Consider the following 25,701-nt stretch of genomic DNA (forward strand, 5'->3'; position numbering starts at 1 on the left):
CTCAATAAGTTACCATACTTTGTAGTCATAAACCATTGATATCTCCATATCTATCTATCTATCTATCTATCTATCTATCTATCTATCTATCTATCTACTTATCATCTGTCTATCTAGCTCTGGTTAAAGATATTAGCCCTTTAGGAGAGCATAAAAATAATGCCTCAGTACTGAATTTTAATGTATTTTTACCATATTTTCCATACGAATAAATTTTAAGAAATCCAAGATCATAAATTATTATTTAGGGCAATTACAAATTATTTGACATAGTTTTGTTGGGGCCACCATTTGTTTTTCTCCATTTATCTTTTCTTTTTCCTCTGTCTTTTTGAAAAACAACTGAATGCGAAGCTGAATTTTCATGCTATGTTATGTTTAACCTCTGGCAACTTGATCAATTCACAGCAGATGTTTTAATTAGAGGTTCTTAATGCATGGGGAAGTCTAAGACAGTTGAATGAACATTTCTACTATGCTTGTTTAGCAAATGCAAATAAATGTGCGATAATTAGTATAGACTTTGCAGTAACATTTAATTCGGGTGTTAGAATGTCTTTCGATTGCAAAAGGCTTCTCTCTTCCTTGCACTTTTCTTTTTTGGTGGGGTGCACTGGTTTGAATAACAGTAGCCACTACCGCAAATAGACTCAAAATATTTAATAATTCAAATATATTAATAGAGGTTTGTTTCTTGTTTACATAATAGTTTAGGATGGGTGCTTTTAGTTGTTGGGTGACTCTCCTTTATATGGTTTCAGGGCTTTGAAGCTCTTCCCATTTTCTTGATCTATCATCTGTGAGGGTCACATGTTGTGATCTCATCCAGCCTAGGGACAATGAAGAAGAGCATAAGGAAGGCTTCTTAAATGTGCTTCTTAAAGCCTTAACTCAGAAACAATCCACAACTCCATTCATATTCCTTTGGCTAGAACTCATTCAGTGGCTCCACCCAAATGCAAAGGTGACTGGAAAATGATAAGATTTGACAGGAACATTTTAATAGAGTTATATTTTGGAGTAGAATTCCAAATTTGCATAAATTTTAAAGGAGAAAACCCATTAGAGATTCAAATTTTGAGTTTGTAGAGAGCTACCTTGGTCTGTATCTCTCAGGGTCTCTGAGATTGTATGTTCTCTCTTTAGAGAGTCTTCACTGAGAAATTTAGAGAATCCCTGCTTTATAAGCTTGAACAGCCAGGTGCAATGGTGTGTGTCTGTAGTACCAGCTACTTAGGAAGCTGAGGCAAAAGTCTTGTTTGAGCCTAGGAGTTCAAGAACAGACTGGGCAACATAGAGACCTTGTCTCAAAAATATGAATAAAGTAATACATGCTTTTGATACCAACTATATCCATAATCACGGTAGTAGAACTATAACTAAACAACTGTAGTAGAACTGTCACTAAATACAACCCTCATATTTTTAAAATCCTCATGAGGTGGGAATTATTATTTCATTTTGCCAGAAATAAGAGACTGAGAGTGTTAAGATGGTCTATGAATACTGTATTTATATGCGTACACGTACGTGTATGTGTGTGTGTGTGTGTGAAAAGGAAAGATCCAGTGTCAAGATTCCTCAAAGTCTGGTTGCCTCTTAGGTTTTCTCAAGCAATTGCTCTGTTCCCTCTTTTACTAGAAAATTCTTTAGGATAAAAACAAATGCAGCTTTTTAAATATCTAAAATTATATTCTTTCTTGCTTTGAACTACATGTTTAATATATAGATTAAAACATTTGCTTAATTTTTCAACAAGAAATTCTTTAAAAACACATAATACATGTCAAGTACCATGGCAGGCATTAAGAATACAAATATCAATAGAATAGTGCCTCTGTCCTCAGCATGGAGAGAGAGAAGAGGGAGGGAGGGAGAGAGAGAGAGAAGAAAGTGCCAATGTCCAATGTCTTAAGTGTGTAGATGGAGATAGGATAGGGATATACATTGAGTAGTGAAGATGTGCATTATCTAGGAAGGCACATAATTCCAAATCTGGGGACCAGGGAAGGTTGCCAGGAAAAAATGACACCTACTGTGGAATGTAGTCAGGCAAGTAGAAAGTATTAAGGATATATGAAAACAGAAGGCTGCTCCAGGAAATATGAGCAGGAAATGCCTAATCTCACAAGGAGATAGAATATGACATATTAAAGGAATCTGAAGGAACTTATGGGTAAGTGTAGAGCAAGGAGGAATCTAATAAAAAATGATACTAAGAGGTAGCCAAGACAGGGGGCCATTCTTCTATTTAATGATGACTACTTACTTATCTTGGAGCCTATCCTGGCTTTCTTTACTGTCTCTGAGTTTTCTTCACATTCTTCCATTGTTTCTATATTAACTTACATGCCTTTGCAGCAACATTGTTTGATTTACAGTCTAAATTCTAAGACATGTTCATGTGACATCTCTTTTCCCTGTATCCTTTGAAATGATGTTCCTGATAAAGAGACCAATATGTCTTTTACATTTGCAAGCAGTTCAGTTCAGCATCCTAGTTCTGAGTCATTCTGCTTTGAGATAAATCTGAGTTTAGAAACTGTGACCAAAGAAAAGAAAGAGGATTTCAGTAAACTGCAAGGCAAGTAGTGGAAGCTGAATAACATTTAAAAAGTAAAAGGAATGTTTTCCTGATGCACTTTGGCAAACATGAGCTCCGGGAAATACATACATAAATTTGCCTGACCTTGAAGTGCACATAGTCTAATAGTGGAGACAGCTACATGGACAGGTAATATTGTAAATTCATTGGTTTAGAAATGAATGGCATAAAAGTATATAGAAGCAAAGAGAAGAACCCTACCTGAGCACATGCAGGTGCTGTAGAGATGGTACAAGTGAAAACTGGAGTAGAAAATGGCCCAGAATTAAAAGCGAACGTGTTAATTATTCATTTGAGCAATCTCTACTGTGAACTCTTTATTGTTGTATTGTTCTTTGTTCATTTTTCTAGTAGAGTGCTAGTTTTTAAAACTTGTTGTGTATGAGCTCATTATGCATTGAAAGCTGTCTTAGTTCCTTCAGACTGCTGTAACAAAAATATCATACACTGGGTGACCTACACAACATTTATTTCTCACAGTGTTGGAGGATGGAAAGTCTAAGATTGTCGTACCAGCATACTTGGTGTTTGATGAAGGGCCTGCTTTCTTGTTCATAAATGATTGTCTTGCTGTGTCCTCACACAGGGGAGCTCTCTGTGGTGTCCTTTATAGGAGCTAATCCTATTCCTGAAGATTCCACCTTCATCAAGTAATCACTCCCAAAGGCCCCACCTCCTAATACCATTGCAATGGGAGTTAAGATTTCAACATAGGAATTTTGGGGGGACACAAACTTTGAGTCCATAGAGAAGAAATATCCTTTTAGAATATTGACTAAACCCCATTATTGTTGGATTTTGTAATTTTATTTCTGATGGTTTTGACCTGCATAATATTTTAACTTTTATTCTAGACTTTTAAAAGTTATATATTATACTAAATATTATGTTACATATATGTTATAATATACAACATATAATATATTATAATGTATTATATATAACATATTATATAATTATATGTTATATATTAAAGTAATTATTAAGTAATAATCAAATAATAATTTAAATATTAAATAATAGTTATTAAATCATTATATTAATTATTATTATACATTATTAAATTATTATGTAATTACGTCAAAAGTATGCCTGAAAGATATTTGGGCATATGATGTGTGGTGAAGATCTAATTTTTTTCTTCAAACTTTGAACTAAAAGCTTCAATATTGCATAATTAATAATGTAGCTCTTCCTCACTCTTTTAATGCATTTTATTGCTTATTAAATTCTTATGTAAATTTATTGGGGTTTGATTCTGGGGTGTCTTGTTCAAAATACTCACTTTTATAATTCAATGTATTCCACTTAGTTTTACTACCAGGTATTGCACGCATTGCTTCATTGCTCTCATTTTTCTCAATATTTATGTAGTTATTTTCTTGTTTATTTTTCCAAGTGAGATTAAAAAACAAAACAAAAACCTCAGAACAACTTAAATTGAATTTTTTTAACTAATAAAGAAGATAATATAGGTATTTTTACTTTTTAAAAACTACTATTAAGTACCCTGCATTTTGTTTTCTTCAGATAAATGCTATATTTCAGTGATTCTTACACTGAAATTTTGAAGGCTTGTACATTTTTTATTACACATTTGAAGGCTACATGTAGATATTTATGATATATAATATATGAAATATATTCAGATGTATTTTTAAATAATGTTTACTGTTTTCTGATCACAAAAGTAATAACGTAGATATTTGACATTTTTGAATCGAACATTCCTGGTTTTTATGACTTGCAAAGTAGCCCTAGAATTCAAGAGTTATTTCAATATGTAATGTTTGTAAGAAAATTTGAAACATGAGCTGTAAGGCTGGTGTTTGAAAGTAAGTCACTTATGCTTGCTCCACATGAGCTTACTTATCTCCATATGCAGTAACTCTCACACAATTTTTAGAAAATCACTTTTTGCTTGTAAAAAGATGACATTCAGTGATAGAGAAAATTAGTAAAATTTAGAAAAGAAAAGAACTTTGGTCTATTGATATGGAAAGAAATACACTATTATACACATTAAAACAACTCAAAAGAAATCCAAAAGCTTGTTTCATGCTTACTAAATTGTTTGGAACTTTTAGAATGCAAGAGCACACATATATATGATAATATCCATATGTATACTATATAAATAAATTTTAAAACTTAAAAATATAATCCAGGAGTTTTGAGCTAAAACATTAGAATCTTGTTATTAAGGTACATTTTAAAATTATACATTTCATGTTTAGGAATATTTTTGGCTGTATTAGGACTAGGAGCATGGTGTTGAGTTAGTGTATGGGAAGCAGTTAGAACAGCATTAAATAATTGAAGCACTATACACAGAGTTAGCAACAACTGTTACTATTTTAAATATCATCATTATTTAAAATGGCATTATGATATTAATAAAGCCAACTCATCAATCCTTATGATTTAATTTTCTAGAAACACATAAATTTAATCTGAGTTGAAAATTAGATTAAGTAAATGATTATAGGGTAAACCATTGAGGAAATAAATTAATACTACCCCATATAGCTTTAGGGCCAGATAGTTTAATCTGAATTTTTTCAATGAAAAGTTACCTTATAATTACCTCCAGAAGTTTTTAAATTACTGAAGATTATCAGAAAACTAAAAAGAAATGGCCAAACAGGGAAGAGGAAAACAATGAGGAGTTGATGTCACACAGACCTAGGGGAAAGAGAGTTCTAAGAAGGCAGGAATGGCCTGTAGTGTGGAATGTTGCTGAGATGTCAAATAAAACCAGGACTAAAAAAATGCCCATTGAAGTCTGAAGAAAAAGAAATAAATAAATGACAGTTGGTTCTTCTTGCTGAATCTTTGAATTCGTGTCTGCTGTTATAATTGCATGCACAAATGTCATTACAATATTATTTTATGCCCACTTTAAGTCCTGACAAATGTGATTTCTGTTATGTGAGTTTACTTGGCATTAATATATTTCTATATTGTGGGTGTATTAAGGTGGTGAAAAGAAAAGATTACATGAGGGCTAAGAAAATCCTTTGGCTGTTATGTTGAATGACTTCCAAAAATATTTGAACTTTACTACAAAGTGAAAAAAATGCAATCAATATAAATTATAAATTATGAAATATATAATATGAAATAGAAATTATTTCATTTATTTATATACTCTCAAGTTTATTCTTAATTCAAACTTTCAACAAATTTTATTGAGTGATGGTTGTGTACCAGGCATCCTGCTAGTGCTGGAGATATGGAGATGAATAACATGGAGAGCCTTGGTAAATAAAATAAAGTAAATTATGACCCTCGGATTTGTTGCAGCCATCAATCAGTCACTCAGGGAAGCCACTGAGAGGTCCCACAGGACTGTTGGGATCTTTTGAGCTGAACTCACTGTCGGAAGAGTAGAGGTGCAGAGGGCCCTGGGGATGTTGAAACTGATAGATGGGCTTTATTTTTTTTCTGTTTTCAGTGCTGATTGAATCATGTTGCCTTGTCTGTCGGTACTGAATCAACTTGACAGAACAGTTGGTGTTCCATTTGTTTTGTCTTGTTTGACACTGGTCCTTCATTGATTCATCATCTCAAACACTGATCAGGTCTGTTCCACTCTGTAAGTGCTATTGCTATGAACTGACCTATTACAAAAAAAAGCAAGACAAGGCAAATAACAACAGTAAGAAGGAAAAGCTTTCTTTTTATTCAGGCAAAGACATTGTAGGAGTGTTGTTTTTAAAAGAATTCTTCGAAAGCTATCTTTACATTCCAAAAAAAGTCACTTACAAAACCTGTGTGTGTGTGTGTGTGTGTGTGTGTGTGTGTGTCAGAGAGAGAGAAAGAGAACTTTTTGACTTGAGGTCAAGTGTAGGACTAGTCTTGATTGTGAATGAATGCTTTATAGCATAAAGAACGAGGATACTGGGGTCAAGCTTAGATTCAAATGCTTGTTCTGTCCTCGCTGGGTGATCTCAGGCAGGTCGTATGATCTCTCTACATCACGGTTTTCTCATCTATTCCACTGGGATAATAAGTTTCCCTCTGTCTTATTGTGAGGATTAAATGAGATAGTGTGTCTGCCCCCTTATGCTCACTTTATACTTTCTTTAGTTTTTAAAATTCAAACGTTCTTTCACTTTTTTATTACTTTGAATGTATTTTCAGAATTAAAAAAATAGAATTTAGAATGATTCTAATTATGATATTAATGAGTATTTATCTATGATGTGATATAATTTTACATTTATTTTTAAAATTTATTATTTGTTTATTTAATTTTGACCTACCTTACCTTGATTTCACAGGTAGATGAATAAAGGTAGTAAGGAAAAGAGAAATGTAATGACAGGAAGAAACAATTTCTTTGGTAAATGAGATAAAATTTTTTATGATCTTAGATAATGTGGTTCTATTTGTTTAAGAAAGACACATAAGTGGTAGGAATTTGGTCATTTACACTTAACCTCTATTGGATTGCATTAAATCACTGTGGTAGAAAACAAAACTTTTTTAGTTGGGAAATACCAAGGACAGATGCGGTGCATGAACAATTGTTCAATTAGGGAAGGTGATTACAGGCAGTTCCTTAAATTTATAGAGATCTGGGAGCAATGGATTATACAAAGTTTGAGATTATGCTTTGGCAGGTTTATAAAATGGCTTTCAAGTAGTGTTTTTTTTTTTTGTTTTTTTTTTGTTTTTTTTTTGAGATGGAGTTTTACCCTCGTTGCCCAGACTGGAGTACAATGGCATGATCTGGGCTCACTGCAACCTCCGCCTCCTGGGTTCAAGCAATTCTCCTGCCTCAGCCTCCTGAGTAGCTGGGATTACAGACACCTGCCACCATGTCTGGCTAATTTTTGTATTTTTAATAGAGACGGGGTTTCACCATGTTGGCCAGGCTGATCTCGAACTCCTGACCTCAGGTGATCTGCCTACCTTGGCCTCCCAAAGTGCTGGGATTACAGGCGTGAGCCCCTGCGCCCAGCTTCAACTAGTTTTAATGTCTATAGACACTTCAGATTTTGGGATGCCTGTGAAATAAAATGTTATTAGTCCCTGGTACAGTGCTACCTTCCAAAGTTAGCTTAATACTTTTTGGTGATTTTATTTTATAATCGAATACCTCTGTCACAGGTGTTGCTCTCAAATTATCAAATATAATAGAATTCACATAGTGATTTAGAAAGTTTATGTTTGTGAATTTCCAGAGATTTGGGGGTGAAGGGAGAGGACATCAGGGCTAAGCTATAAGGTGGCTTCTGACTTCTGTCAACTGAAATATGGATTGGTTGTCCCATGAAAAAGAGAGCACTTGCTGGGTTATTACTACACATCTATATATGTATGTGATATGAGACTACCATTGCAGAATCTAGGGTTAGGATTTTATCCGATCCTCCAAGAATATTATATAAATACATATATACATATATATATATATATATACACACACACACATATACATGACAATTCTGATGAATGAATGAACCAAGAGTTTTGTTAAAAGGCATATGTTGCTGTGGCAATTTGCAATGTCTTCTCTGCACAGAAATATCTAGGATATTACTGATTACTTCAATAAGACCAAAGAGAAAGTCAGCCCAAGTCTGAGCTACAATAAAAAAGAAAGGGCTACAGAAAAAACAAATTTTGCACATGATTGGTGAGTACTAGCTGTGGCATTAAGTGACAACTTTGATTTATTTTGATCCTTAAGATAAACGCATTAAATATTACTCTTCTCCATTCCCATCAATGTAACAATTGTGTTCATTACATTTCTTGATACAAATGAGACTTGGATGTGATAAATGCAACCCTGGTTAGAATATTGCTATAATGACCCAACTGTTTCCCCTACCTCCAACCCCACACTTTTCCATTTATTAATATATCTTGTTCACCATCACTAGTTTGATCTTCCTATGGCTGCCTACAATCCCTCTTTCTTCCAAAACTTTCACGATTTCTCTGTGAATGCATGAAGGCCAGCTCCTTACATTATTTGATGCTCTTCTCTCTCAGATATGCATTCATTTCCCCTGGCATCTTCTACAGATTATCGAAGGCCTATTATGCCTTTCCTCTTCACCACAGCTAGAAATGATTCTACTCTTTTCTGCCTTTTTCTAGTCCTAATTTTTATTGCTTGTGTTATTATCTGCTTCTAAGACACTAGTGATAATTTAGCCACTTAAGCATATAATCTTGAAATGCTATTTAACCTTTTGGGCCTCAGTCCCTTTATCTATGAAATATATAAATTGAATGAGAGTCTGATTGGTTTTGTGGGCCATGAGGTCTTGGCTACTCAATTCTACCATTAGCTGACATGGACGATATGCAAATAAATGAGCACGAATATTCCATAAAATTTTATTGACAAAAACAGGCATCCCAGGCTAGATTTTGCCTGTAAACCATAGCTGGCCAACACTTATAGTATGCTATAATTTCTGAGTCTCCTTCCAGTGCTAAGATTCTATGAGAAGGTAAAAAGCCATTTCTATTCCTAACATCAAAGGGATAAAGTTTTCCCTTAAAGTTTCTCTTCATAAGATATTACCCTAGTCAATTGTCATTGATCATGATATATGATTTTGGTCTTTGCTCTCTCTTTGCTTAGCACATGTCACATTGTTGTAGATGTGTAGATGTTTTAATGCATATTCTGTCAGCAAAGTAAATACAGAAGGACAGTTCTCTCAGTTCTACAGCAGGTCATTCTGACCAGAGTATGAACTGGGCACACACATTTATCGATTTTCTCCAAACTTCTTTTCATAGGTCAAATTACATGTGATACTACACTTGTAATCTTCTTGCTTCCTGATACATCAGGATATAAGGAATATGGTAGGCATTGTATAAAGCTGTTTAGATAATTAACGTTAGGTACACAGGATCATGTGTGATATTAATATTTTCATGCGAAAAATGCTATTTCATGAGCCATAATCTGCTCCTCAATCTGTGATAAAATTTGTAGCTTCCTGGCAGAACGTATCAATAAAAGTACCTGATCTTAGATATATTGAACCCTAGCTTGATTAATATTTAGCTCAAGTAGAAAATTAAGGGGTGGTAGGGAATGCCCACATTTCATGTTGCTTTCCTGTGGAGTCTATTTCTATCCATCTTTGATCTAGCATTAATTAGCACTTTCTCATATTCAATACCACTTCATTTACTAGGCATGAGCTTTTCTTAAAAATGAAGTTCCTAAGCATCTCAGTTAGAATATGTATAAGAAAATAAAAGCCTGCATATCTTTTCCTTATTTTTCCTGCAGTTATCTTTCAAATCTTTGTGTAATGGGAACTAAGACTCTATCTGCAGTCTTACCTCTGAAAGCAAAATCCTATATCCAGTGTAGTTGTATCATTGTTATTGACTTGAAGCCCATCTAGTGGTTTCTTTATCCTGATAGCCTATCTGAGTTTCATTTCCTTAATAAGAAGGGTTGGAGTTCCATATCAGGTTATATGATATATTTGCTCCTTGTTTTGCTCCAAAATTTCCTGTTCAAGTAGGGTGTCCTGTATAAAATGTCTTTACATGTCCACTGTTTTAAAACTGTTTTTTTAATCTGTCTGGATCTATATTCACTAATACAGAGTTTGTCTGCACAGAAAACATGAATTTGAATCCCTGTTATCAGTCTGTTGGGTACATGCAGAGACCCCAGAAATAGCAAATCTTCCGAAATATTGCGACATTTTTGTCTGGGTGATTCTGCTACAGTGTAATATACCTACCATCATAATAAAATAAAACTATTTTTCTTTTTCTTCTAACTCCAGATTCTTAGATGGTTGTGAGACTGGCTTTAAGGAATCCAATCCCTAAGCAAATGTGTTCTTAACACGTGAGTTAGGAAATAATTATTCTCATCACAGAAGAATTCCTGTAGAGAAAGATTGTTTCAGAATTTGTTTTGGAAATTAGTTTTTCTTCGTTCTTAGGCTTATTGTTTGTCAGAAACACAGAAAAGCCATTAATTTAAAGGTTTATGTGTAGAGCCATATCAGTAGAGAAAATCCAGAAGAAGGTGAAGCAATTCTGTAACCACTGTCTTAGGCAATGATAAACTAACCGGATAATCAGAAACACATCTCTGTATAATATGAAGTGCACCTCAAGTAGTGCACATTTGATGTACCTATTCATTCAATTTTGAAATGCTGTTGCTAACCTTGACTCTTTCTCATCCCTTTCTTTCCATATAAATTGGCCAACAAATTCCATCACTTTTACCTTCTAAGTAGTTCTCAAACTTGTTCCCTCTCATTTATTCCCTCTGCCAAGATACTTCAATTCACTGGCTCAACAAATATCTATTTAGGGTCAACTGTGTGAAAGTCATTGCCCTAGATGTTGAGGATACAACTGTTAAAAGAACAAACAACATTACTTTATGGGTCTTACATTCTTATTCAGAATTTCATTGTTTCTTGCTTGAATTGCAACATAAATCTTTTGCTTCTAGCCGGCTCTTGCTGGAGACTATACCCGATGCTAAACCAGAGCTGTCTTTCTAAAAGATAATCCGGATTATGTCACATTCAATATTCAAATGGCTCTTTATCACCAACTTTGTAAATGCCAAGTCTGGTAACCATCTTGGAGGACTGAGCCACACCTGCCTAACTTCATTCTCCACCACTCCCATCCCTTTTCTTCAGTCACACTGGACCAAGTGCTGCTCCTAGACTAGGCAGAGATGAGGTTTTCATGGCTGTATGACTGCACCTGCTGATTTTGCCATAAATTCTACACTCCCATGTCAAGAAGAAATTTCTACTCAACTCTGAACAAAGTCATCTTTGCCTTTGGCGGAGAGTTAATGTTTTCATGTGTTAACTTGTAGAAATGTTCAAAACATGCTCTTTTTAAAAATGACACAGAATTCTATTTATTTATATTCTTGTTTTTCATTCCTCAATATCACTCCCATTAGACTGACAGTTTTTCAAAAGCAAAAGATATGTCTTCTTTGGGCTAACCAGTAATTTGTTGAAAAAAAGTAGAAATTAACAGGTGTAGTATACAAGAGAGATTCTGTGCTTACCTTAAAAGGGATACTTATGGGAATATAAATTTTGCTTTAATAAAGTTATATTTTCAACCCTCTCTTATTTATGGCATCTAATATGACTTCACTGGGTGTATGGGCCTCATTGACAAAATCTACCAAAACCAAAGAAAAGAAAAAAATATCATTTAAAATGATATGCAAATTATTCTGTTCCAATAATTTTACTATCTAGGCATAACTTAAAATAGGGCTTAGAAAAGTTTAGCATTTAGCACAGTTATCTAAAAAGAACAATATCCCTTTTAAAAGGAACATGCATGGAAATATTAATAACCTTAGAATTACAAGATCTTAAATCACTCTTTCATGGGTTTTAATACCTTACTCTGCAGGAACTTTATGGTCTTTTCATATATGTAAAAAAGTAGTGTTTCTGGAACTCATGAAAAGTGGGCATATAAAATAAATCCTGAAGGAAGAGCTTAAATAATTATGTGCATTGAGTGAGAGACGGAAACCCAGTCTCAATGTAGGGAGACTGAAGGGCTCAGGCAGCACTCATGCATCCTTAGGGAATGTGGTAGATGGGCTAAGAGCTGCCCAGATTTTTTTCAAAACCAGCATATTCCCAGGTATCACTAAATTTTGAGAGAAAAAGGTATTAATGAGTCTTAAAAAATAATTGAAACAATTTAATTTAATGAAGTAGGAACAATGTAAAAGAACCGTATTATGTGGATTTCCTTGAGGAAAAACAAAACAAAACAAAACAAAACAAAACAAAAACCAAATAGCCAGTACTAAGATCTCTCAAGCTTGTGAACCCACTGTGCTCACAAAGGTATAGAAATAACCTCAGTAGGCCGGGCACAGTGGCTCACACCTACAATCCCAGCACTTTGGGAGGCCGAGGCGGGAGTATCACTTGAGTTCAGGAGTTCAAGACCAGCCTGGCCAACATGATGAAACTCCGTCTCTACTCAAAATCCCCAAATCAGCTGAGCGCAGTGGCACGTGCTTGTAATCCCAGCTATTCGGGAAGCTGAGGCAGGAGAATCGCTGGAACCTGGGAGGCGGAGGTTGCTATGAGCCGATACAGTGTCACTGCACTCCAGCCTGGGCAACAGGGTAAGACTCGGTCTCAGAAATAAATAAATAAATAAATAAATAAGAAATAACTTTTCAGTAAAGTAAGGTTGTGGTCTGTCTAAACAAATGTTTGTAAATAATCTTCAAATGAAGAGGTATATGTAAAGGGAAATAGAGTACACATAGTTATATTTAGAGCAAATATGAATATAATGAAGATCTTCATATCCTCAGAGACAGTCACTGACTTATAAGAGAACATTTGTGAAAATATATGCATATTTCTAGAATTTTCAACCTGTTGGTATAATAGCAAGTAAAGGAATGGTACCACAATTTAGGAACATACATATATTAGGAAAAAATGACCTCAAGAAGAGAGGAACTCTTTCCTGTAAGTGAATAAAATGAGTAGCCTTCTTGTTTTGCACTAGTTAACTTTTACTTTAGTTCAAATAAAGGTTTTAACCACAGGAATTTGCTATAATATCATCGGGGAAAGAACCCGCAGATGTATTTTTTTTACAACATCCCATTGCAACTCTATGAAATATTTGATAACTGTCTTAGAAGCTGTCTAGAGAAGACAGAGGAGAGAAGAGATAGCTGAAGGTCGCAGTGCAAATGTTAAATCCTGTGATGAATGGACTTTGCTTGTCATTTGACACAGAGGCTTTAACATAGGTGAACTAACTGCACAATAGCTTCTGTGGTGTTATTTTTCCATGTGTGATATTTTCTTTTCATTTGAATTTTGCATAAAGGTTAACACCTTTTGTTAATTTTTTTATACCGGCACCTTAGTCTCTGAAACTATTAGACTCAGTTGCCATACTTTCCTTTTCCTCTGTCACCTCCAGTCAATGACTTGGATAATTGGTTTGGCTGCCCATTTTGAGAAAGCATGTAACAATCCGAATGCTGCTATTCTCTCTGGGTTTAGAATGACTGGTGTTTTAAATGAGCATCTTAAAATTATATATAATAAACATGTTTCTTGAAAAGAAACTTACAGCGACTCTAAAGAGTTGAAAGATTTGCAAGAATTATTCTTGTCTTTTGCATCATTGAAATTATTGTTTGGAAAATTGTAACAAAATATATAGAAACATAATGAAAAATGATAGCAGTTGAACAAAAGTAAAAGTAATAGTTCGTATTTCTTAAAAGTTTCCAAGCTAAGGGAGTTTATTTCACTTTTAATTTATTCAGTAATACTAAAATAATAAAATGTATACACCACATTCTGAAGTGCCTCTTCTCCTTTGTATGACTTTTCTATTTCTTCTTCTTCCCATGCACCATCCTCAATGCACCAAGCTGAAGAAGTCTGAAAGATCTTACAAAGTGGGAAGGCAACCTATTCTCTATCAGGAACAGGAGAAAGCAAAATTATTCTTCATGTTTTCTCACACCCCAAATCACTTTTTCTTCCCTCACTCTCATGCCAAAGGATCCAAATACATTATATTTTGTGTGTGTGTGTGTCCCAAGAGCCCTACCATAAACTTGTCATCTTTAGGCAATACCTCCGTGCTGTGGTGCCATCATTCTATTCTGTGTCCTACTAAAAATAGCTTTCTGCAAACTCACCAGGTTGGAAATTTGCATCTCTTCTAGGAATGTTTGCTCTGTAATGACAGACCATAATTTAGCTTAAAGGAGCCCTGCTGTTGGAAGTTTGAATATTAGGTTTAGGTTAATGTGGTAATACATGGGCAGAATTAATTGTTTTCTCATAATTCACCAAATTACCTGAAAGTAAGTACACACTAAAAGTGGGGCCTATATGTCTGTAAAAGAAAAGCAATATAACGTATTAAGAAGAATGTGAGACTTGGAGCCTTGGCTCAACACTTCCCAGTGTATGATATTGGACAAGTCTCCATTATCTCAGTAAATAAAACAGGTTAATAATATCTACCTCGCTGGATTTAATCATGAGGAAAAATGAAATCGTGTACGTTTAGGTTTTTTATGAGCTGTTATGTGCTACATTCAGAATGGACCAGTAGTGGAAATATAAGCTTCTGTATTCATACATACATGTGTTTACAAAAATTCTACGTTAGGCACAACACCACTTTATAAAATAATAAGTATATATAAATATTTTTACATAAACTACAAAATTATCTGTGTTTTCATTATGGTTTATAACAGTAGTTCTGGAAATGTTTAGTTTATGCCATTTAAGGTAGAGTGGTAGATTTGTGTGGTAGAGTTTCAAGGGGCTAGACATAGAGAGGATAAGTATTTTAATCAATTTATGACTTTTAATTTCTTCTGTAGTATGGTTGTACCTCCTTTTTTAATTTAATTTTTATTTTTCTTATTTTTTTAATATTATACTTCAAGTACTGGGGTACATGTGTAGAACGTGCGGGTTTGTTATATAGGTATACACGTGCCATGGTAGTTTGCTGCACTCATCAACCAGTCATCTACATTAGGTATTTCTCCTAATGCTATCCCTCCCTAGCCCCTGACCCCCAAACAGGCCTCAGTGTGTGATGGTCCCTTCCCTGTGCCCATGTGTTCTCATTGTTCAACTCTCACTTGTGAGTGAGAACATGCAACGTTTGGTTTTCTGTTCTTGTGTTAGTTTGCTGAGAATGGTGGTTTCCAGCTTCATCTATGTCCCTGTAAAGGACATGAACTCACTGTTTTTTATGGCTGCATAGTATTCCATGGTATATATGTGCCACATTTTCTTTCCAGTCTATCATTGATGGGCATTTGGGTTAATTTGAAGTCTTTGAGGATAAGTATTTTTTAAGTCCTTTCAAAAACTTTGTACCCCAGTTGCCTTAGTCTTTCTCTCCTGTGGTCAATGAGTTTGATTTCAAGCCATTTATATATAAATGAGTCTGTTCTGTGCACATAAATAATGTTATGGTAAAGAAGAAAACTATATGAGCACATTTCTGTAGGGCAATAGTGATATTTCCATTGTGAAATAGGATGGGACAGAGAGAAAGCACAAAAGATGTAGGAATGACAATAATCTGCATTCTCTCAAGAAGCGAACCAAACATTTTAACCGTACCAATCTTTATTATTGTTATTAATTGTAGATGGGGCACACTGAGAGGAGCACAAGGGCAGAAAGAAAAATTTTGGGTATGTAACTCTTTGCAGTTGAATTCCTGCTGTGAAGTGAATATGTTCAAATCTTCTGTTCCTCTGCTACCTGCTTTGCATTATTTAGTCACATCCTCAGCTGTGTAATATTGTTGATAACATCAGTGTTTTCACCAGCACAAAACTCACTATAAATATTTATATTGTATTTATAGTTTTCCTCAACTCCCAGTATTTCAAATTGTAAAAGAAAAATCAGTGTTTATTTTTCCCCAAGTTGAGAATCAAAAGGGTAACTTTTTGTTCTATTATCTTCTATATTAAACTTAAAGTATTGATTAAACTTCCCTCATATATATTTATATGGCAATGAACTTGATGCTTTTATGTTAGTATCATATATATACATATATGTATATATATCCTATAGGATACAACCTATAGGATATATATTTATATGGCATATATATTTAGATGGCAATGAACTTGATGCTTATGTTAGTATCATATATATACATATATGTATATATATCCTATAGGATATAACCTATAGGATATATATGTATATGTAACCTATGGGACATATATACACATATATACATATATGTGTATATGTAACCTATGGGATATATATACACATATATACATATATGTGTATATGTAACCTATAGGATATATACACACACGTACGTATATATATCCTATAGGATTAAGGCTTTTTTTTCTTTTTGCCAAATATAACATATGCATATGTCTTTACTCAGAAAGAACCAATATCTAGTCTCAAAATAACAGAAAGTTGCAGGTAAGAAACAATTTGAAGAAGATTGGAACATATTACCTCAAATATTCGGTTTATTACAAAAAGCTGGTCAATTGTCCGAAGTCCTAATATTATATACTTTTTTATACAGATAGAATGACGTCTATGTGGTAATACTTACCATGGAATTTAAATTTAAATGTACACAGTAGAGGGCATATTTTGGCTTACAAAACACTAGGTGCTAGAACTTGTACTCATCAGAATGACTCTTGGTATATTTCTTCATAAGGCACTCACAGAATTCAATCACCCAATTATGTGTTCGTACCTTATATTTGTGTTGCTGATACATGGAGGTATGATGCTTTTAAGTAGAAGGATTCTTCTTTATATTTAAACTGTGCTTTTAAAAATATAATTTTTCTCATTAAAATAAAATAATTAGTAGCCAACAATCAACATTAATGTCCAATAGTTAAAATAAATAAGTTATAAACTAGGATATGTTATTTGAATACCTACTATTAAGTTTCTGCATAGGATTTTTATTAAATAAATTTGAAGAGTTATTTAGTCTCATAACGATGTAATATTTAGAGACAAAATCAAGTTCTTTGATTAATGTATTTAACTCAAAACAGTTCTTAGCATATAGCACTTGATGGCCATTTGCTGAGTGAATATGAACGAATGTGCAGAGGAAAATGTTTTGTGATCCTTTCATCCTCAACCTGATCATTCCCACCCTAGATCCCTACCTCTAGGTAGTGTACATGTGTACACACACACACATACACACACGCTGAGTATGATTATCTACTCACTCATTTTCATATATTTAACACATACATGCACACTATCCCTTTTAACTACATTGTTGTACTTACTATCGATTCTGAACTTACTACTTATCAAACATCTTCAAAGAAAATTTTATTTCATGAGGCTAGAGGTAAGATTTCTTTCTGCTGTGATTTGTTTGATCAGTTGTTGAATGCAAGCAGCAGAAATACAAGAATCAGACTAAACTTTATAATATTTTGCACATTAATTGAGGCTTTTTTCTCTACTGAACTGTGTTCTCCTCATGAGTCAGGATAATATTTGACTTATTTACCAATGTATCTCAAGGGTAAAGTATTTTGATTGGTACATAGTGAGAATATAAACAATACCCATTGAATGAGCAAATGAATAATTTTAGTCTATGCATTCAGGAAAAACTAATCAAGTAATTAAAATAATTTCATTTTTTATAAAACATACTAGTGGTTTAATTAAAATATGAAATCTTTAAGTACTGTTGTACTGTTTTGTGAAGAATTGTGAAAGGTCTGAGATATTATCCCACAGATATAGATGATATAGATATTGGTATAGATATAGATGTAACTAGAGATATAACACCTGGGTCAGAAGTAAGGAGTTCTTAACAGATACTCATAACTAGATCGACAACCAGAGTAACATAGCAGCATGCATCTTCCACACCTTAGTCTTACAGTGATGTGATAAGAACCAATAAAATTTGTCTACACAGGTAGCAGTTTATGTCTCGTAAATGACGGACAAAGAACAATAGATTTTCTCCATTTGTTTACAGGAGAGAGACAAGCAGATTCCTCCTTTCCCAACAGGAAGGAAAAATCTTTCATTCCATTATGATGAGTTGAAAAGGATCCTATCTTCTCACCATAAACATTAGGAATATAAACATATCTTTCCAAGGTCCAGCTAGACAGCAAATAAAGTCTCCAGATGACGGGCTGCATCTCTTTTGAGATGTAAATACCAAAGGATATAATGTCCCCATACTTATGACACCTTAAAGTTTAATTTAGGACCTTGTCTCTGCTCTCTTTGAGCCTCTAGAGGAGATAAGAGAAGTTTTGTTATCCCTTCAGATCAGATCATTAAACTAGATGAATGGCTACATATCTAATTCCCAAGGTATGCAAAGAGTAGAGTATTTTTGGGAGAAGTGAAAGAAAACATTCCCTATCTTTATATTATATACAATGTTTTGTGGGTCAGGAAAGCAAAAACTTTATTCAAGAGCACTGAGAAATCTAGGAAAGTTTTATTTCTTCACAATTATATATGGATGTTTCAAAGTATTTACAAATAGTCCTATGACATAAACCTATTTTTATAATAAAAATATTGAAAGTCTTTCACTACTGAGTAAAATGTAATACATAGCAGCAAGCCATAAATTCTACTAAATAAGTAGAAAATATCAGAATTTTTCCAAAATTGTGTTTTTTAAAAAATGAGAGCGCTAAATCTGGAGAAAAAATTTTGGCCTAGGAGCATTTGGTAGGTTTGGGCATAAAGTGAGGACTGGGTTTGTAATAGGCATGCTATGATTTGTTTGAGTTAAATTATGAGACAAGTGAAGCAGAAAGATGTGACCAGCAACCAAGGGAAAACTACTATCAATAGAAGCAATAGATGATACTTCAGATGTAGGCTTTAAAATAACCATTATTTTAAAAAATTAAGAAAAATCTAGATGAAAAGATGGAGAATTTCAATCTATAATTAGTTCAACCATTGTGGAAGACTGTGGCAATTCCTCAAGAATCTAGAACCAGAAATACCATTGGACCCAGCAATCTCATTACTGGGTATATACCCAGGATTATAAATCATTCCATTATAAAGACAGATTATAAACACATGTTTATTGCAGCACTGTTCACAATAGCAAAAACTTGGAACCAACCCATATCCCCATCAATGATAGACTGGATAAAGAAAATGTGGTGCATATACACCATAGAATACTATGCATCAATAAAAAAGGATGAGTTTATGTACTTTGCAGGGACATGGATGAAGCTGGAAACCATCATTCTCAGCAAACTAACACAGGAACAGAAAACCAAACACTGCATGTTCTCACTTATAAGTGAGAGTTGAACAATGAGAACACATGGACACAGGGAGGGGAACATCACACACTGGGGCCTGTTCATGGGTAGGGGGCTAGGGGAGGGATAGCATTAGGAGAAATACCTAATGTAGATGATGAGTTGATGGGTGCAGAAAACCACCCGTGGCACGTGTATACCTATGTAACAAACCTGCACGTTCTGCACATGTATCCCAGAACTTAAATTATAATAAAAAATGAGTTCCTGAATTCATGAATGCAAACATTGCAAGAAAATCACACTCAAACTTTTCATGATCAAACAGCTGAAGATAAAAAATAAACAGAAATTTAAAAAGTCACTAATTAAAATGACACATTATTCTCAAAAAAAGCAGCACCGACTGACAGCTGGCATTTCAACAACAACAATAAAAAAGGAAAGTAGAAGACTGCAAAATGACATTGCTAAAATGCTGGATAAAACAATAATATTGATAATGATGATGAAGATAACATGCCAACATGGAATTTTATACATGGTGACATTTTTCTCCAAAATAAATACAAAATTAAAGCATGTTTGGACAAAAGCTGAAATAACACAATTCCAAAAAAAATACACCAAAAGTTACAGAAAAAAAGTAAGCAAATATTTAAACATATCTCAGTATCTCATAGAAATAGCAGCTAAAAATAAGTAAAGGTATGAAAGATTGAAAAAAACTATTAGCCAGCTTTATGTCATTGAAATTCATAGGATATTACACATAAATATTGATGAATATACATTCCCTTTAAGTGCACATGAAATATTTGCCAATATTGACCACATGCTGGTCCATAGGGCATGTTCAATAAATTTAAAAAATTGAAATTGTACAGAATATACCATGATGAAACTTTTGTTATTTAGCTAAAGCAGTACTGAATGTAATAGAAAATGCATGCATTGGAAAAGAAGAAAGGTTAAAATTGATTCATGTATTTTTTAAAAGGTTGAAAAGAATAATTCAATAAGCTGAAAAATTTAAGCCAAAGATAAATGAAAGAAATAATAAACAGAAGAGCAAAAAAAAGTAAAAGAAAACAGGCGTATTATAATAGATGAAAATCAAAAAAGCAAAGAGTTGATGCTTTGCAAAAAGAGATTAAATGTCTAGGAAGACTGAAAAAGAAACAAGGAGAGACAAATTGCCATTGAAATGAAAAAAGAGAACATTGCTGCAGATTCAATAGATATGAAGTAGGTAATAAGAGGATATTATTAAAAAGTTATGCCAGTATAATTGAAAATATAGATGAAATGGATAAATTTATCGGAAAACAAAACTTATCAAAAACCTACACAGGATGAAAATAGCATAAATAGTTATGGAACAATTTGAAAAAAAAATGAGTCTATTTAAATTACTTTCACAGAGGAACTCAGGCTCAAAAGACTTCACTGGTGAATTTTTCCAAACATTTAAGGAATAAATGAAACGAATTTTACAACAAATCCTTTCAGGGAATAGGAAATAAGGAACAGTTACTTCCAAACTCATTTTATGAAGCGGTAGCACCAATCCCAAAACTTGATAAGACAATACAAAAAAGAAAAATTATAGGCCAATATCTCTCATGAGCATAAAATTCCAAACAAAATATTACAATTAAGAAATATATAAAGGGATAACACTCCATACGTTAGGAATGCAAGATTGGTTTCAAGTACTAAAATCAATCAATATAGTTCATCAAGTTATAAGAGTCAAGGAGAAAAAAAACACGATTTTTTTTTTTTTTTAGACGGAGTCTCACTCACTCTGTCGCCCAGGCTGGAGTGCAGTGTCGTGATCTTGGCTAACTGCATCCTCTACCTCCCAGGTTCAAGCAGTTCTCCCTACCTCAGCCTCCCGAGTAGCTGGGAATACAGACACCTGCCACCACACCTGGCTAATATTTGTATTTTTGGTAGAGACGGGTTTCACCATGTCGCCCAGGCTGGTCTCAAACTCCTGACTTCAGGTGATCTGCCCACCTCGGCCTCCCAAAGTGCTGGAATTACAGGCGTGAGCCACCGAACCCGGCTTGAATATCTTAATTGGTGCAGAAAATGCATTAATAAAATTCAACACTTACTGTTCTATTGTTGTGTAACAAACTATCACAGATTTAGCAGATTGAAACAACATACATTTATTATCACAGTGTTTCTGTGGGTCAGAAATCCAGTGTACCCAGCTGGATCCTCTGCTCATGATCTCACAAGGATGCCATCAAAGTGTTGTCTGAGTTGTGTTCCTTTCTGGAGCTTACAGCCCTCTTCCAAGCTCACGTGGTTGTTGGTAGACGTGTTTTTTTGGTTGTGGGTCCAAGTCCCCATTTTCTTGCTGACTGAGGATATTCTCACATCTTAGAGGATGCCTGAAGTTCCTTCCATGTGGCTCCCTCACACAGAGTTTTACAGATCCTCTCTCAACAGAGTACCTTACATCTTCAAGACCATTAGGAAAAACAAAATTTCTGACTTCTAAATCTTCTTTTAAGGGGCTTCTTGAGCCACATTTGGTCCACGAGCCATGGTTTGCCAATGCATAGGTCACATAAACTTTATATACATATGAAAAAAAAAAAACCTAGATCCCTTCCTCACTAAATACAGACAAAAATAATTTGAGATGGAGCAGAGACCTAAATGTAATTGCAAAATAATAAAGTTTCTCGAAGAAAACATAGGCAAATATGTTTGTGATATCTATTAGAAAATGCTTTCTTAAATTGGGCACAAAATAAACTTTTTAAGAATAAATTATCAGACTACATTAAAATAAGAACAACTATTTAAAAGACAGTATTATAAGAAAAAGTAAGCCACAGAATGAGAAAAATGTATCTAGCTATCTATCTGGAAAGGTATCTGACAAGTCCTCACATATACAATACATAGACATTCTTACAAATATATAGGAAGACCAAGATAACTCAATAAAATAGAACTCTTAAACAGAAACTTCAGGAAAAGGGGAAATCCAAATGGCCTGAACAGCCATGTGAAAAGGTGGTCAATGTTACTAATTATCAAGGAAATGCAAATTAAGACCACAATGAAATATCACTTCATATACACTAGATTAGCTAAAATTAAAATGATTGATAATATCCAGCATAGATGAGGATCTGGAGTAAATAGAATCTTATACTACTGATGCATGTGTAAATGGAGCAGCTACTTATGTTCATCATGTTTATCACCAGGAGAATGGATAAACTGTGGTATAGTCACACAATGAAAATAAACAGTAACAAGATGAATTAATTGCTTACATATGCCAAACATAGATGAATCCCAGAAACATTATTTTGAGCTAAAAAAAAAGTCAACCTCAATATATTTTGCATTATTCCATTTTTGTAAAGATCAATTATAGGAAAACCTGATGGGGAGGGGAGGGTGGATGGACAGGAAGGCAACATGGTAGACCTTCTGGGGTGCTATAAGTGGTTAATAGCTTAATCTAAGTGGAGATTACATGAACATAAACTTCATAAACACCTGTATAAATTTACTAAGTTGTATACTTAAGATTAATACACTTTACCTATGTGACTGTATCATATATGTCAATACAAAAGATGAAAAGTTAAATCTTTAGAAATTTTCTCCCCTTCATTGCCACCATTTCCTTTATAATTAAATACAAACAAATGTAGGCATTTGGAAGAAACAAACAAAATAAATGCTGAAATAGAAGAAATGAGAGTAGGAAGAATAAGATTAATAAACAAAATACATGTCCTGAGGTGTATTTTATTAGCACTAATTTTTAGTGTCTTACTCTTTATAATTATGTGGCCTTTCTTGCAAACATGTGATGAGCTCTCATTAGCACATAAATGCACATTTGCTTATACAATCTTTATATACCTTTCCCATATTTACCAAGAATGTAATTATGAAATTTTGGATAGTAATAATCTTCAGCCATCCAAATGAGAATAGGCTCAGTGTTATATATCATATTTGCAAGAATTTACAAATATTACTATTCCTAGCCATTTGTTAGGTTGTGACTAATTTTATTTGATATATAGATACAGATATATGAACTGACTAAAAAAATATGAAAATTGACATTTAGTGTATTTCACTGGTGCTAGAACTCTCACGCACATTGACGCTGTTTCCTTCTCAGCTATTCAAAGTCCATTTCATCTTTGAAATGATAAATTGAACTTACAATTTTAAACATAGTTTTGAGAGTGCTCCTTTAAAGTGTCAGGGTTGACTAAGGAGGCAAAGAGCCAAATCTTAAAAAGAAATGTTGATAAAAATTGGCTATTTCTTAAAGTTGATGTCATGGCAATTTCTGATGCTGAGTCAATCTGCCCCTCTCTTACATTGTAGAAAACAGTGAAAGCTCAATTCGACACCTTATGTCTTGAGAATATTTTCTTAGTCCCAGGGTAGGGTAAATGGGAGGCGAGTGTGAGAGCTGTTGAGGTGAAGCTGCTAATTTACTGGGCTTTTCTGCTGCATTTAGTTGTGGAACTAACTCCCTTCTGTGTGTCCTTTGGCCTTCATGATATTCTCCATGTACTCCATTGATACTTTTGCTCCATCACACACTTATTCATTCAAGCTTTTAACCCAGGAGTCATTTTGGACTTACTCCAACCATCCAATCCAACCATTTTTGCATTTTAGAAAGAGGAATTAAAAAAAAAAAACTAATTCCTGTTGATTTTACTTTCTGAAGATTTCTCAAATACTTTATTTTCTCTTATCCAATTGAATTATTACAGGAGTCTACTAGCTAGTCACTGCCTCTTGTCTCTACCCTCTTAAATCTATCCACTTGATATCATATAGGATAATGTAATCACAGTATGAATTTGCCCACCTTTCTTTCCTGCTGGAATCAACTCAATGGCATGTCATCATTTTTCCCATTATTTTCTCATTATAGATGTTCTTTCCTCCCCTTCCAGCCTCATAACCTACCATTCTGCTTCTGTCTCGTGATCTAACTATAACAATTTTATTGCTTCATTTCACTACTTCATACTATTTCATGCTTTGGTGTTTACGCTTTTACTGTTTTCCTTTACGTCAGTCTCCCTTCTTCCTTTTACATTGGTGAATTGATTCTCAGGCTTTAATATGCATCTCATGTGACACTTCTTCAGCAATGTCTTCCCTGAACCATCCAAGTAAATGAGATGCCCTTTCTCTGACCTCAAAAATACTCTTTACCTATTTTCACCTTAGCACTTGCCTTGTGTTGGTCATTCTTCATTAGATTATAAACTTCCTGAACATAAGATAATGTATTATTTATCTTTCGTCTTCCAGCACCTAGCACAGGCTGTTGTTCACATAGTGGACACTGTATAACTGCAGCTTGCATGCCATCTTCTGATGTGGCATTTCAAACGCTCATGCCTATGTTACCTTAGTACTCTGAGAAACTCAGAAGAGTCAGTCATATCAATTCTGGCTATTTCCATCATGCCTGCTTATTAGTGTAACTGATACATAATACAACCATTATTTAAAAATAGGTAAGTTCTTGATAATTATAGTCTATGATAAATCAAAGGCATTTAAAGTTACAAATGAGTTCTCCATGGCTTTTTTTTTAAATACCAAAGTATGTTTCTCAACTTTTTTATTTGTTTGTTTTTCTGCAGATTGCTGCCAATTCCTGGGGAAAGTCATGGGGAGAGAATGGCTATTTCAGGATTCTTCGAGGAGTAAATGAGTCCGACATTGAAAAGTTGATTATCGCAGCTTGGGGCCAACTGACAAGTTCTGATGAACCATAACATATCATTAAATTTCCATAAGGTCATGCCTTTAAGTAACCCCCTAAATTGAAGTTTAGCAATATGACATTCTTGGTGACAGTGGAATCTTTGTCTCTTCACCGTGTTAACATAATCTATCTATTTTCTTATTTTCCCCTCTGGTCTATGCTTCTGCTTCCTTCATATTACTGAGCATTAAAAACACCAATAAAGGATAGCAGAGTCCCTAAATGCCTTTAAAGTTCCCAGGTTGCCTTATTTTTCTGTCATGATGGTGTCCCTTTTGCCTTTAATTGTTCACAAACAGTGTGATGGCATCTGTCTTCACAGTTCTTAGGACTCATTTGTAGAAATAGTGTGGTTTCTCTCTTTGACCAATGAGGACCTTAGACAACAAAAAGCAAATTAGAAATTCAGCAATCTGCCATCTTTATAAATTTCTTTTCATCCAAGTTGAACAGTTC

General features: G+C 34.0%; 1 protein-coding gene across 4 annotated transcripts in view; it reads left to right on the forward strand.

The window, feature by feature from the left end:
• TINAG (tubulointerstitial nephritis antigen) overlaps positions 1-25,491 on the forward strand; it is an 83,564-nt gene extending 58,073 nt beyond the window's left edge. For 3 of the 4 annotated variants that reach the window (XM_019028694.4, XM_004044224.5, XM_019028697.4), the window contains 2 exons: positions 15,794-15,839; positions 25,121-25,491. In XM_019028694.4, coding sequence (XP_018884239.3) covers positions 15,794-15,839; positions 25,121-25,255 — 181 coding nt within the window. In that variant the 3' untranslated portion in view covers positions 25,256-25,491. The remainder of the gene's footprint in view (positions 1-15,793; positions 15,840-25,120) is intronic. The other variant, XM_019028695.4, reaches the window with a different exon arrangement.
• The last annotated feature ends 210 nt before the right edge of the window (positions 25,492-25,701 follow it).

Source organism: Gorilla gorilla, chromosome 5 (genome assembly GCF_029281585.2).
Source record: "Gorilla gorilla gorilla isolate KB3781 chromosome 5, NHGRI_mGorGor1-v2.1_pri, whole genome shotgun sequence".
Lineage (NCBI taxonomy): Eukaryota > Metazoa > Chordata > Mammalia > Primates > Hominidae > Gorilla > Gorilla gorilla.